The 14,592-nt window shown below is 38.2% G+C and overlaps 2 protein-coding genes across 3 annotated transcripts in view; both read right to left on the bottom strand.

The window, feature by feature from the left end:
- flvcr1 (FLVCR choline and heme transporter 1) overlaps positions 1-10,152 on the bottom strand; it is a 13,861-nt gene extending 3,709 nt beyond the window's left edge. Inside the window, exons 1-8 of one of the 2 annotated variants that reach the window (XM_027022839.3) lie at positions 10,070-10,152; positions 8,543-8,834; positions 7,654-8,344; positions 7,010-7,154; positions 4,096-4,236; positions 3,911-3,975; positions 762-865; positions 435-545 (exon numbers count right to left, since the gene is read on the bottom strand). In XM_027022839.3, the coding sequence (XP_026878640.3) occupies positions 435-545; positions 762-865; positions 3,911-3,975; positions 4,096-4,236; positions 7,010-7,154; positions 7,654-8,316 (1,229 nt within the window). In that variant the 5' untranslated portion in view covers positions 8,317-8,344; positions 8,543-8,834; positions 10,070-10,152. Of the gene's footprint in view, positions 1-434; positions 546-761; positions 866-3,910; positions 3,976-4,095; positions 4,237-7,009; positions 7,155-7,653; positions 8,345-8,542; positions 9,193-10,069 lie in introns of those variants that run through there. The other variant, XM_081718150.1, reaches the window with a different exon arrangement.
- tatdn3 (TatD DNase domain containing 3) lies at positions 9,849-14,536 on the bottom strand. The gene is given in 12 exon segments (XM_081717620.1): positions 9,849-9,982; positions 10,066-10,150; positions 10,569-10,657; positions 10,660-10,680; positions 10,778-10,833; positions 11,384-11,493; positions 13,225-13,287; positions 13,363-13,444; positions 13,632-13,670; positions 13,672-13,703; positions 13,801-13,833; positions 14,403-14,536. Coding segments are annotated over 12 exon segments (795 nt in total). The 5' UTR covers positions 14,454-14,536.
- Between the last annotated feature and the right edge of the window lie 56 nt (positions 14,537-14,592).

Below are 14,592 nucleotides of genomic sequence, written 5' to 3'. Positions count from 1 at the left end.
CTTCTTTTGTCAGTGTTTCACTGAATTCAGCCCACAACACCACCATAAATCATGACAGCTTTTAATGTTTTGATTTAAAATTCAAACTAACATGGCTGGGTGTTCAAAAGTTTCCAATTATTTGCTGTTGAGACAATTAAAAGCTTCTTATTGTATGGTATATAAGTGTGCATGAACACAGTCAGTCAATGTTCATGAGAATTATTCTGTCATCTCAGTTCAATGAGAACATGGTTAGTTGTATCTTTCGAAACCCCTGGACCACACCACCACATGGTGCTGCTGGAAACTGAACCACAGAGCTCAGCTGTAATGTGCAACGAGGTGTCCTTTGATAATCTGATCTAACCAGAGTTTTATATCGTGTAAAATCAACAAAGAAAGGGATGAGTATGGTAGACATGTGCACCTGTGGACACGTGCTTCATACATACCCTAGTGCCCCAGCAGTGAAGAACACCACCAGCAGATCCCCCAGGTCCAGTGTAAAGGTAAACACCAGCATCCCAATAAAGGAAATGATGTACACCACCAGTGTAGTCATTCTAAATGTGTAAAGAACACATTTATAATCACATCAGAACAGGAAGCCTTTAAAATCTGCAATATTACACACATACTACTATTAACCATTATACGAATTATAACCATTAACCATTATAATCATTATAACAAATAGATTAAAATAGATTTTGCAAAAAAAAAAAAAAAAAGTGGTGGTGTGTACATAATCCATTTCAGATTCCAAGGTGAACACCTACTTGTAGGCTTTGGTATGATCCAGCCACAGTCCACACAGGATGGAGCCAACCATTCCAGCCACCACTAGGGTGAGGCCAATGCGGCCTGCATTCAGCTCTGAGTGCTTGTTGAAGGAAGACCAATACAAGGCAGCCAGTTAGAACAGAGCTCATTTACTTATCTTAAAGGTGCAGTAACAGACGATTTAATTCTAAGGCATAAAGGGGGCTTGGAAAATGGTCATGTAAAAATGAATTATGACTGATTTTGGAATATAAACCCAAAGAAACATTATAATTGGACACTGAGGAAAAATATGTGCTTGAAAGATTGTGAACTCTTTAGAATTTTTTAGATTTCTGCATAAATTTTACCTAAAGCATCATCACATTGTCACATTTACATTTAGCTGATGCCTTTATCCAAATTGATTTATGATTATGACTGAATACTACTTGATAACTGGAAACCAGTGTAATGGAAAATTACATTGCATTTGTGTTGGGTGTCACAAGAATGTGGAGTTGTCCGTCCTTCTTTTCAAACTCTGTGCCTTTCTAGAATACCACAACCACCATACCTAGCATCAATTCCGGCGATTCTGCTAATCTGGCTTCTGAAAAGAACACTCTGTTGATGGGCAGATGATCCACCAGGGAGCAAAACAACCCCTTTTTCAGAGTTGTTTTTGCTAGCTTGTGGGTGCCGAGAGTAGTGTAAGAGCGCAGAGGAGAAGAAGGATGCTGTTTCTCCCATACAGATGCCGTGTGTGTGTGTGTACCCGAGATGTTGTTCTACCCATGGGTGTTTGGTTCAACAATGGCAGCTCAGTGGTTAAGGTACTTGACTAGTAATCGGAAGGTTGCTGGTCCAAGCCCCACGACTGCCAAGTTGCCACTGTTGGGTGCCTGAGGAAGACCCTTAACCCTCAAGTTGTATTCAGTCATAATTCTAAGTTGCTTTGGATAAGTGTCAGATAAATGTAAACATTATTATAGGACTGGAGATTTTCATGACACTAGTCAAGTACCTTAACCACTGAAGTGATCCTAAAAGTAGTAAAGTGAACCAAATCAAATAACTAAGACAAAAATATTATTATTGAGGAAAATGATCCTATATTATATACCTGTAAATGGCAAAAGTATGTGACCCTTTGTTCAGCAATAACTGCAACCAAATGCAGTATTTTCCTTTCTCCAAATATAATGTTTTTCAATTAAACCAAAAATCAATTTGGTCTCATCCATACACAAAAAATTGTTCCAGTGGCCTTCTGGCTTGTCCAAGTGATGTTTAGTAGACGGGCAGCAGTGTTCTTGTTGGAGAGCAGCAACTTTCTCCTTACGAACCCTGCCATGCACACCAATGTGAGAAAGGCCTTTAGCTGCTTAGAAGTTTCCCTGGGTTCCTTTTTGAACTGTTATACACTTGTTCTTGGTGTGATCTTGGTTGGTCAACCACTCCTGGTTAGGGTAATGGGCTTGAATTTCCTCCATTTGTGCACAAGTCATCTGACTTTGTATTGGTGGAGTCCAAACTCTTTAGAGATGGCTTTGATTTCCAATCTGATGAGCAGCAACAACACTTCTGCTGAGGTCCTCAGAAATCTTTTTTTTTTCTCTTTTGTTTTGGTTTGTTTTTTGTTCCATGATAAACTTCCGCAAACATGTGTTGTGAAGATCAGACTCTGCTAGGTCCCTGTTCTTTAAATAAAACAGGGTGCCCATTCACACCTGACTGTCCCACTGATTGACAACACCTGACTCAAATTTCATCTCAAATTATCTGCTAACTCTAAAGGTTCACATACAGTACTTTTGTCACTCACAGATATGTAATATTGGATCATTTTCCTCAATACCTAAATGACAGAGTCTAATACATTTGTTGTATTTGTTTGATTTTGTTCTTTATATCTACTTTTACTACTTGTGTGACAAGCTGCTGAAGTTTTAGGTCAAATTTATGCAGAAATATAATTTTAAAGGGTTCACAAACCTTCAAACACCACTGTATTAAAAAGGGAAATTGGGGGATATGGGCCCTTTAGGAATTAGAGTGAGTGGTATTGGGTCTGTGAGGGACTTAACAAAACTTCTTCCTTTACCTGGTTTGAAGTCCATGGACTTTTGTTGATTTAATTCAGTTAATCTGTTTCATCTGTTCTGTTCTGTCAATATTTATCATCTTTAATTCACTGATCAAATTTTTATATTTTTATTGGACTTTTCTTTACCAGGATTTGGACATGGATCGGTCTTTGTTTTTAATATGTACTAAAAGACTAACTTCAGAATCTGAAGTTTGTTCGAAAACACTTGGGATCACAATAAAATTATGTGCTCTGTAGAGGTTTTTGGTGATCTCTTGAGCTAAATTGTTTTCTTTGGGTTTTTGAGAGCTGTGACTTGCTGTTCTTTTTTAAACACTTTGCTCAGGTGTGGGTTCCTTTTCCTGTATTTATGAGATCTCTGTTTCTTTGAGTAATTGTATTTTGCTTGTTTGTTGTGAACTGAATATCATTAATACATTTTGGTAATTCTTTTCTCTCTTTCTCTCTCTCTCTCTCTCTCTCTCTCTCTCTCAATTCAGTCCAATTCAACAATGCTTTATCGGTATGAATGTTAAGTTACATTATTGCTAAAGCAAAATATTATAACCGAGACAGGGGGGAAAGGTAGAAAAAATTAATTAAACAAAACAAAAACACTCCATTAACTGTACTGAAGGGGGTTGAATTACTGGTTGTCTCTTAGGCTGTAAAAAGATCCTGTGAATTCTACTGCTTGCCTGATCAGCTCATTCTTTTCTTTATTACTGCAGTCTAGGAACTAAGGGCAGATGCTGGGAATGTTCTTATACAGTGTGTTTCTAATCGGTTCATATCTGGGACACTGCGAGACAACTCTGTCTCCACCACTCCCAGTGTCAGTGGGAGCCTGTTCACTCTGGGCAGCAGGTACAGTGGCCAGTTTGAACTCTTATGCTTAACATGAGTCTGGACATGGTCAACGTGTTCCTTACTTTTTTGTCTTTGATTGTGGTTAAATATGTTGCCAATGTCTAGTCCCGATTTAGGGCAAAATAGCATGCAGGCATGCAAGAAAAATGGCACATCATGAATGTTTATATGATGAGTTAGTGAGATCAAGAAACATTTTCTTACATTATGGGCAATAATCATTTGATTGAGAAGTGTGGACACTGAGTAGAAAGATCCTGTCATGATACCTGAAAAAGACCAGACCCATCACCATAACATTGTAGTTCAGTATGACTGAAAAGTATGTGTTTCATATCAACAAGCAGTATAAACCTAAATAAAGATTAGCCAGACACACATGCTCTCACCATAACTTAGCAGAAGCAGGATAAAAGGTTTGTTCTTGAACAATCTGACGATGGACTGGGAGTACGAGTAGTCTTCTGCTGGACCTGTGAGGAGAACAGCCTGAGCTTGACTGGGGGGCAGCTGGGGTCTGTCCTGAATAACTGAGAGAGAGAGAGAGAGAGAGAGAGAGAGAGAGAGAGAGAGAGAGAGAGAGAGAGAGAGAGAGAGAGAGAGCGCGAGCGAGCAACATGTAGCAGCATGTCATGGTCTAAGACTCAGTGACAACTCCCCATTCCTGCTTCTCGAAACCACCCCTTAAACATACACACACACACATACAAAACTATTCGTATGCACACCATCTCCTACACATATACCAACCCACACACATGCACACTACCCCTGTACTCACATGCACACACCAACCCCTGAATATAAACAACACCCCTTACACACGCACACACACACACACACACACACACACACACACACACACACACACACACACACCAACCAACCAACCAACCAACCTCTACACACACCTAACAACCTATACACATGCATTCAAACTCCTAGACAAGCTCACCACCCCTACACACACACCCATACACCCACACATACACACGTCTTTGCTAAATATGTTTACAAATTAAATAGTTACAATATATTGGTAACATTTTAATGGCTTGTCAGCTGCCATGAATACTGCTGTTTATCATTATTATTATTATTATTATTATTATTATTAGTGGTAGTAGTAGTAGTAGTGGCGGTGATGGTTGTGCTTTAGTTATTATTATAATAATAATAACTAAATATTATAATATAATTATTATTATTTTTGCTGATGTTACTTTTATTATTGTAATTACTAATCAGCTTTTGAATGTGTTAAAGTTTATTAATGTTAAAGTTTATATATATATATATATATAAGTATATAGATTTTTTGATACTGAACTTCCAATGATGTGGCAAAATGTACTTACAGTGATACCACTAAAGTCACTGAGAAGGAGAGAAGAACCCTTTACCTTCAGCATATCAGCAGGACTATCAATGCACTTGTATAAAAAGCAAGAATTATACTGTTAAACAATCAATTAATGTATTCAGTCCAAATGAAAATATTCAATTATGTAATTAAACCCACACTTCTATATGGCAGGTATGGGGTGCAATAATTTAGAAATAAAAAATCTTCATGGGACACAAATCCCAAAAGATTTGTAAACCCATTTTGTAAAGATACCTTTAAATGTCCTGACCAGAGCTGGGTGACTCTCCCCTCTCTCGACGCATGCTACAAAGATCTTTAAAACGATACCCCCACTTACCTTATCCCAAGTACACCCCAACTCCTACACCCACAATCATCCACTCAGACCCATCAAAAGCACCACCAACCCACTACACTAATTTACACTAATTACACTAATTTACATTATACATATTTTGAAGAGAAAATGGTAAGCAATTAAGGTAGATATGTTGAATATGTACAGGATAGATACTTGGATATGTTAATGTAGGAGCATATGTCTATAACTACCATACGCTTCAAGAAAACAAATAGTATCATAAACCAGTCCCATATATTAATATATTATTAATTATTATATAAATATATATTATATTAACCAGTAAATATATTGATTTGTATGTATGTGTATATGTACAGACATGTATAATCAGATAGATCTATATAAAAGCATGTTTATATTTATATTCGTCTACAGTATATGCATATATAAATTGTTGATTATATGTATTTTATTTATTTTCCTTTTTTCAACAGTTTTACTACTATTAATAATAAGAAATATTGTAATTGCTTTGGCAACAGTTGGTAATTAAAATTCATTTTTAATTTCAATTTGAGGGAAAGGGAGAGAATATGAGTTAGTGAGTGAATAAATGGGTGAGTAAGTGATTGAGTGTGTGAGCATGAGAGAGAGAGACCTTTCCCTCAAGGTAACTAGTTAGTTTTGAGCAGGTCAGATCCACTCTGTGCGCTCATGCTGCTGCCCGTAGTGTCTCCTAACAGACCTGGTCAAACTCATCACCGCATTAGTGAGCTGAATGAGGATTCTCAGAGCAAGAAAATGTCCAAACTAAACATGGCGGACCTGCAAACACTACTAATGCAATGTGTTCAATTCTTTATATAAACACAGTAGAAGCTGGTATGTATATCATTTTCACATGGTAATGTACCAGATCATGGGTGCTGCTATTTTAACCACTCTGAGAGAGTAGTTTGACATGTTGGCTGTCACAAGGCATTGCTTAAACACACCTACCAATCCCATACAGTGTGGAGATGTGAACCTTAACCCTGACCCTCCCAATCCCATGCAGTGTGGAGATGTGAACCCTAACCCTGACCCTACTAATCCCATGCAGTGTGGAGATGTGACCCCTAACCCTGACCCTACCAATCCCATGCAGTGTGGAGATGTGGACCCTACCCAAAACCCTACCAATCCCATATAGTGTGGAGATGTGGACCCTAACCCTACCAATCCCTTGCAGTGTGGAGATGTGAACCCTAACCCTAACCTTAACCTTCTGGCAAAGATATGGTGCTGCTGGAACACACTTTGTGCTGGCACACTACATGTAAGACAAAACAGATCAGGTCCACTTCTGGCACAGATATGGCAGTGCTGTCAACAGGCTAGACGATTATGGGCCAAACACAGTCTATATACGTCACTCGCATCTGGGATACCAACACCAGTCACATTTTGTCATGGCATTCCAACTCTGCACCGTATGTGCCCACATGCAGTTTACCAAACAAGGAACCGCATACCACTGAATGTTCTTCTCACTTTATAATCTCTCATTTTATAATCTCTTTACTGGTCTTTACACCACTACCTCACCAGATCAGGGCTGCTATGTGAACCACACTGAGAAGGCACCTACCAATGACTGTTAAAATGAAGAGCAGAGTGGAGACAGCGGCTGTTCCATAAAACATGATGCCTATGTTGTGTCCCATGAGTACTTTATCTTCAGGTGTGTTTGGAACCAGCACAGGTGGGAGAAGAAAACCCACAGCAACACCCAGCTGTGAGAGAGAGAGAGAGAGAGAGAGAGAGAGAGAGAGAGAGAGAGAGAGAGAGAGACAGACAGCTGTTTAGAGGTCATGTTTCATGTATAAATGTGAATGAACTGTCATGAACTATTAATCTTTATCAGTGTATGAGTATATGTATATGAGACGTATGAACTGGACAAATCTAACTATACACATATCAGACGTATGAGCTGGACACAAATGATTATCAGTCTATGACTATACATATATCAGGCGTATATGCAGGACACACCTGACTATACATATATCAGACATATGAGCTGGACACACCTGACTCTCTCTCTCTATCTCTCTCTCTCTCTCTCTCTCTCTCTCTCTCTCTCTCTCTCTATATATATATATATATATATATATATATATATATATATATATATATATATATATATATATATATATATATATATGAGCTGGACACACCTGATTATCAGTTTATGACTATACATATATCAGTTGAATGAGCTGGACACACCTGATTGCCTAAAACAGCAGTGGCACAGGCTGTTGAAACTTCTCTGGGCCCAAACCAAACTGATGCAATTCTGGAGGGCAGACCCAGGATGAACACCTGGGCTACGGAGCATATCGTCTGCGCCACCATAGTAACCCAGAACAGGTCTGATCCTATACTGGCGCATTTCACCCAGGCGCCGATGCAGTTCAAACCCGCGCCCAGCAATGTTGTCAGCCGGAGTCCTTTTTTGTCCAGCAACCACGTTGCAGGGAAGATCAAAGGTACATATGCTACCATGTAAACCACGGAGAGCCAGTTGATCTTTACGTTTGAGACGTTGTAATAGTCTTTGAAGATGTTCGTTATGATGCTGTACTTAATCCACTGAAACGCGTTGACGAGAGAATAGAGGCTGAAAATCGTTAATACAGCAAATCTCCTCCGGTATAATTTCGTTTCCAGAGGTTTCTGTTCACCGGGAAGCATTGCCTCACCCTCGCTGGGAAAAAGCTGCTGTTCCAGCGCGTTTGGATCCTGCACAGTCAAATGAACTGCTCCATCCGTGAGGTCTCCATACTGTTCTGCCTTTCCGTCTGATGCCGGTGTCTCGCTAGCGGCACTGCTCGGGTCAGGTGCACTACCGTGCAGGACATGTTCCTGGAGCAGCTCGCCCGCTACCATGATGTAGTCACGTTTTCGTTTTTAACATCTATGATCAGAAATGGACAGAGAGCAACATGTTTTAAGATCAGTCTTTACCGCCTTAAACGCGAGCAACCAGACCTAGCTGTAGTACTTGGCTTATGTATCCCTAAGCATTAACAACGTAGCTGAAAAATTACGATAATAACGAATTAAGTTACATTGTTTCTAATGATAAATTGACAAAAAGAGGAATTTAACAGACCTGAAAACACGTCTTCTCTACATTTCACCACGCCTACACGCGACTTCATGTTCATAGAGCTTTGGCGTGGTCTGACTGGTGTGATGAGGCCGAAGCCAATGAGGAAGTGAAGGGAGTGCTCATCTGACATCAGAGATGTAGTCTGAACAGTGAGGTGGTGTGGGGAGTGCTCATCACCAGCAGAGATGGAGTCTGAACAGTGAGGTGGTGTGGGGAGTGTTCATCACCAGCAGAGATGGAGTCTGAACAGTGAGGTGGTGTGGGGAGTGTTCATCACCAGCAGAGATGGAGTCTGAACAAAACAGGATTGCCTCTGTGGATTATTGTCAGTTAGCCTACATTAAAGGGAAAAAAAACCTCTCACAACTGTTTTAGATCAATTACTTGTCAATTACGTTGATAAATAGGTCATGTGAAGAAAATACACAATATTGTCTTGTCTACCCATGTTCAGAATATTGGCCTATGGCACACTAATTAAAAAAAAAATAAAAAAAAATCTTTAAAAAAAAAGTTGAAGGGTCCTGAAGTCAGCAGCATATAAAGCCATTAGATTTATCTGACACTAATCCATAATCTTAGTTTAACCAGCACAGCAAGTAGTATTTTATCTACGTGGACTATTTGCAGTAAGGTATCTTTGCCCACAACTGTTGATAAAATGTTTTAATATTATAGATTAAAAAAAAAAAAACGCTTTTGTTGTTGGTTCCTTTCCTTCCTTCATGAAACAACAATTCCTCTAAGTTAAATTATATAATAACCAGTTTCAGATTTTGTTATACCGTTGCTAAGGACGCCAAATCTCAATTCACTGCTGTCAAGGAAACAGAATAACCAGCTGAGTCACTAAGAGCATCCCATGGCTAATATTAGTGATCTGCTGTAACAGGAAATCATGTCCGAGGAAAAGAAACTGCATGATCTGAACATGCGGAGGGAGACGTGGTCAGGGTTAGGGGTTAGGGTTAGGGATTAGGGTGTAGAGCCAGACAGTAGGATCAACCAAATATTTAATAAAATGTTTAAGCATCTTATCAACATTAACCCTTTGGTTTATGTCTTATTTTCTTACAGATAAATCCCATCTTGTGTGAACATCTGTACTTGAGCTCAATCCCTCCAGAAAGTATGATAGTATCAATAAATACAAAACGTATCATATAACAAATGGAGAATGTGGAGGAATACTTGGACTCATTTCATATCTTTTTTTTTTTCCAATTCCTTATTCTCGGTTTTGTGTCCTGGGAAGCACATGATTGGCAGTAGTGGAAAACAAAACAACACAACCTGAACACATGATTTACTTAATCTTTAATTTTGGGAACAAACACAAATAAATTTTTGTGGTGACTTCAGCAACAATCTCTGCAGATATTCCCTTGACCTTTGCAATGTATTCACACAAGAGGATGAGGTTTTGGGGCTCATTCCTCACTTAGCGACATGAAGAGTAGACACAAACCAGAAAATGCAGGACTCGTTGGCAATGCATTGACTTTAAATACATTAATAATGACTTACATGTTTTACAGGCCCCAGGGCAGGTGAGTCTGTCTCCAGGCAGATCCATTCCAATGGAATCTGTTTGATGAGTTTAGCTCTCTGCAATAAAACCAGTGTGCTGTGCTTACTAACTCATGACTCACCATTAAGTCAACAGATTCAGTAGGGACAGATGTGTGACTAAGAGGCTTCAGCAAGGTTATTGTTAGGATTAGTGTTAGGGTTTAAGGTTAGGATTAGGGTTAGGGTTTTGGTCTTCAGCAGGTCATCTGAAAATTGGTTTATGCACATACACATATATCATTTTATTTATCATCTGTAGAACACTTCAGGTACTCAGATCTCTCACAGAGTTATCAAAAATCTACAGAGTGATGTCGGCATGATTTAATTTGCTTTGACACAGACTTTGGTCAACTATCTGCCTGGGAAACAGCACTGTACATCAGAAGGGTGAATCGTGACATTGTACATGTTTTTTATACATTTATGTACAAAGCCAAAATCCACTTCTAACCTGATGGCTTGTGCCAACTGCTGGAAGAAATGAGAAATAATATTCAGCCTGAAGGCCATCCTCAGCCACGGATGGTCTCCCAGCAAAGTATATAACAATGCGTGTCTAATTCATGTTTATGAAAAATGTGAGGTGAATGAGAAGACCGAACGCTGAATTCCAGTTTTGTCCAAATGAACACGCCACAGGCTTTGGCTGCTCATACGTACCTTGCCCTTTCATCGTGGTTATGGTGACCTTGGCAGCAGAGCGAGAATACACATTCCTGTTTCGATAAGACAGGATCACTTTATTATGTGACAACATAGTGATATAGTTTAATGAGTCTGTGTTCAAAGAACACACAGTGAACAATGAAGCAATCACGTTTAACTTGAACACATATACCTACATTCACCGGATACCTTGTTCAACCCTGTAAATAAACCTTGTTCCTATACTCACTTCTTATTTTATTAAGTTATTATTAGAATTTATTAATTATAGAATTTTTTATTATAGACTGTAGCTCTGTGTTTGCAGGCACAGTTCATAAACCACTCTTAACCCTGTTAATCTCAGTCTCTGACCACAGGCTCACTGTTAATCTGACTCTGACCACAGGCTCACTGTTAATCTGACTCTGACCACAGGCTCACTGTTAATCTCAGGTTCTGAACACAAGTTCACTGTTAACCTCAAAAACTTTAATTTGATGTATAAAACTGCCCCCCCCCCCCCCTGCCCAAATGTCACTTACACTACTCTGGTTTCAAGTCCTCAGTTTGTTTTTTGAAACTGAAACTTAAATAAAGATGGAAACCCAGTGCCCTCACACAGGTAGGTCCAGCTCGCTTGATAGTTCTAATTGCTTTACAAAGACCAGTAACTGCTCCTCACATTCCTGAATAGTGGACACACACCACGGAGTAAAGTTAAATCCAATCTGCAGCCAGACATTTAAACAGTTTTTTCTAATCTTTTATGTTTTTTGAACTTTATAAATCTCATGTATGTAGTTACTATTACCAATAGTATTATTACAAACAATAGTGTTTTTATCCATCTTTGTACTTGACATTTTATTGGGGTTTTTTGGTAAAGATACTTTGGGTTTGAGAAATGTGTTATATAAGAAAAATGTATTACCACCACCCCAATAAAGATGAGATCAGGGTAAAATAAGCATTTTCATATCACCCATTTTACTGCTCTGCTGGAGATTACAGATCATCTCCACTCTGTTAATCATTGTCTGTTATAACTGTGCATGTTTCCTCATACTGTGTATTTAACAATGGGATTACAGTACAGATTTACACAAACTTAATCTTTATTTATATGGCCATATTACAACAATAACTTTATAACATCGTTTTGACATGCAGAAACAGATTTTATAATTTTACTTGAGTTTTATTGCAACTTTGCAATCATTTTCAGAAAGCACCTTAAATTTTCAATTAATCAGCCACATTTTTACAGCATTGTTCATTATGTATGCTTGCAAATTCAGATGATTTTTCATCTATACACACCAGCACCCTACAAGAACTGACCCTGTCTTTCCCCTCAGTTAACTCCCCCTACAGTAATTGTTCTTCTATATAATCAAACAAACCTTTAAATTATATGAGTAATTAAAACAGGTCTCAGTAAAACTTAAAGAAAGACAAAAGTTCAGAGTTTGGATCTTAGATACTTGTAGGCTGTAGTATTTTTAATAATCTGCATGTTTTTTCAGTTTGATTTGATGAGGTCTCATTCCACCTGTTGTATGTGTAATGGCTTTGAACAAAACGTGGTATCTTCTTTTGTGATAAGATATTTCAGTGTGAGAGAGTGAAAGGATAGAGCTCTGTTCAGTTTCAGTGGCTACTGGTCATCACCATAAAGGTCACGGAATGCTCCCCTTTATATGTTAATAAATGTTTGTCAAAAGTCGAGGGAGTGTGTGTGTCCTGCTCTGTGCCCTGCAGCACTCGGGCACTCTTCACAATAAAGGTGAAAGTGGGAACACTTATAAATCTTGGAACTCTGGCCTGAATTCACCCCTTCCATGTTGGAAAACAAAATCCCAATTGCAAGCCAGCATTTATTTATATGGCAATTGTGTACATTTGTGATATTAACAGCAAATAATGCCACGGTAACACGTTTCCTCAATCATAAATGTAGACTGATGGTGTATTTGACCATTTGCACATCTAACTTTATGAATAGGAATTACATACAATGTTGCACATTTTATGTGACCTAACAGTTGCCAAGGATGCGTACAAGGCCAATTTGCCCTTTTTTGTTGAGATTCCCCTCAGGTTTTAGCTGATATTTATTGCTACTGCTTTTTAAGCCTGTTAGAAGGATACAGCATTAATATGTTACACATTTGTATAACTTTGACATTGCTACGGTCTGGAATGATTATTCAGGTTATTTAAATGCTAAATCCCTACCTCAAATACACATATAAATAGCATATCTTTGTTCTCTCAAACTGTCAATGTGCTCATTAACAACACCACCTACCCATAAATCTATAAAAAACATGTACAACTATACTAAACTGTTACAGATGTATTCTCAAATATTACACAAATATTTGAAAATGGCTTGAACTATATTTTACAAGGAAACTGATCATGTTTAAGATTATTTCAAAGAAACAGTACACTACCTCACCCACAGCAGCAATGTCATCTCTATACATCTGGAATAAAGGAAGGGCTGTCTCCAAGTCCTATGAAAACAAGCAAAGCTGTATCAGAGGTACACTATGTACACCACCACATGCAGGAGAAGTGTTTTTCTTTACCTGAATCCTCACACTGTGGGGAGCTTTTTCAAAACCTTGAAGTGGGTGAACTCCAAAACATGGAAACACAAGACCTGGGAAGCTAACATGAAAGTATCCAAAAGAAAAAGTTATAAAAATAAAAATGTGTTTTCACTGTCAGTAAAACTTGAGAGCTCAACCCCTGTGATGTATTATGTAATTCTTAACAAGGAAATCCAACTGGTAATTTACAGCTTGTACTGAATACAAATTTGCAATAGCATTTAGTAATTACTGTAAATACTTACATCTTTGACAACTGAATGACTCTTCCAAACTCACTGGCTTTCAGTAACTGCAATAAGAGCCTTAATTTTGGCCTTAGGATGGCAAGAGTTGATGATCAGTGAAGACTGCCAATGTTTGTGAGTGTCTGTTATCTTAATTCTGCTGTACTAGCCATTATAAAGAACTTACCTGTTTGGTTCTTTCAATAACATCATTTAGATCCTACAAACAAAATGGAATTAAGAAATTAAGTTCTTAGACTGAACCCTTTGGTCACATATAAGATTGTCTACGAAAGTCCAATTATACAAATATTATATTAAAGCAAACTAGGCAACAACATGCAATAGTACAAATGTCTAGCTTGTACTAGAACTTTGGCTGCAAAGTTGGAATCAGTCACCAAACCTTTGATACATCACCCCTAGACCTGTGATCTGTAAGAATACACTAAGAGTATGTATGTTAAAGTAGTTGTGCTCCATTAACATTAGAAAGAACTAATACAAGACCTCTCTCTCTCTCTCTCTCTCTCTCTCTCTCTCTCTCTCTCTCTCTCTCTATATATATATATATATATATATATATATATATATATATATATCAAATTTATGGTATTTTAAATGTAAATTATAGCTAAGTAGTACGGAAGGGCAGTGGTAATGTTACGGTTATGTGTCTACCATTATCCTAATTCAGGAGACCACAGCTGATACAAATGATTATCGATTTTTGCTCTTTAAAAAGCTCACTTTAAATTTCATAGTCACGAACTGAATACTCCTCAGTACCTTGGCGAAATCATCTGCTGATATGTGGCAGTCAACAAGATTCCCATCCATTTAGTCAAACGACAAATTAAATCATTATCAAGACAAATTCAGTCGTAGATTGGAAAGGCAGCGCGGAACGTGGTATACGGAAGTGTAACGTCAGACTTTATTTTGATGGAGCACATTACTTTTACTTCCGGTTGACTAG

The sequence above is a fragment of the Electrophorus electricus genome, chromosome 7, assembly GCF_041902795.1.
Source record: "Electrophorus electricus isolate QZ-2024a chromosome 7, ASM4190279v1, whole genome shotgun sequence".
NCBI classification, from domain to species: Eukaryota; Metazoa; Chordata; class Actinopteri; order Gymnotiformes; family Gymnotidae; genus Electrophorus; species Electrophorus electricus.
The sequence above is the reverse complement of the archived record's forward strand: the minus strand, read 5'-3'. Positions and strand labels throughout refer to the sequence as shown.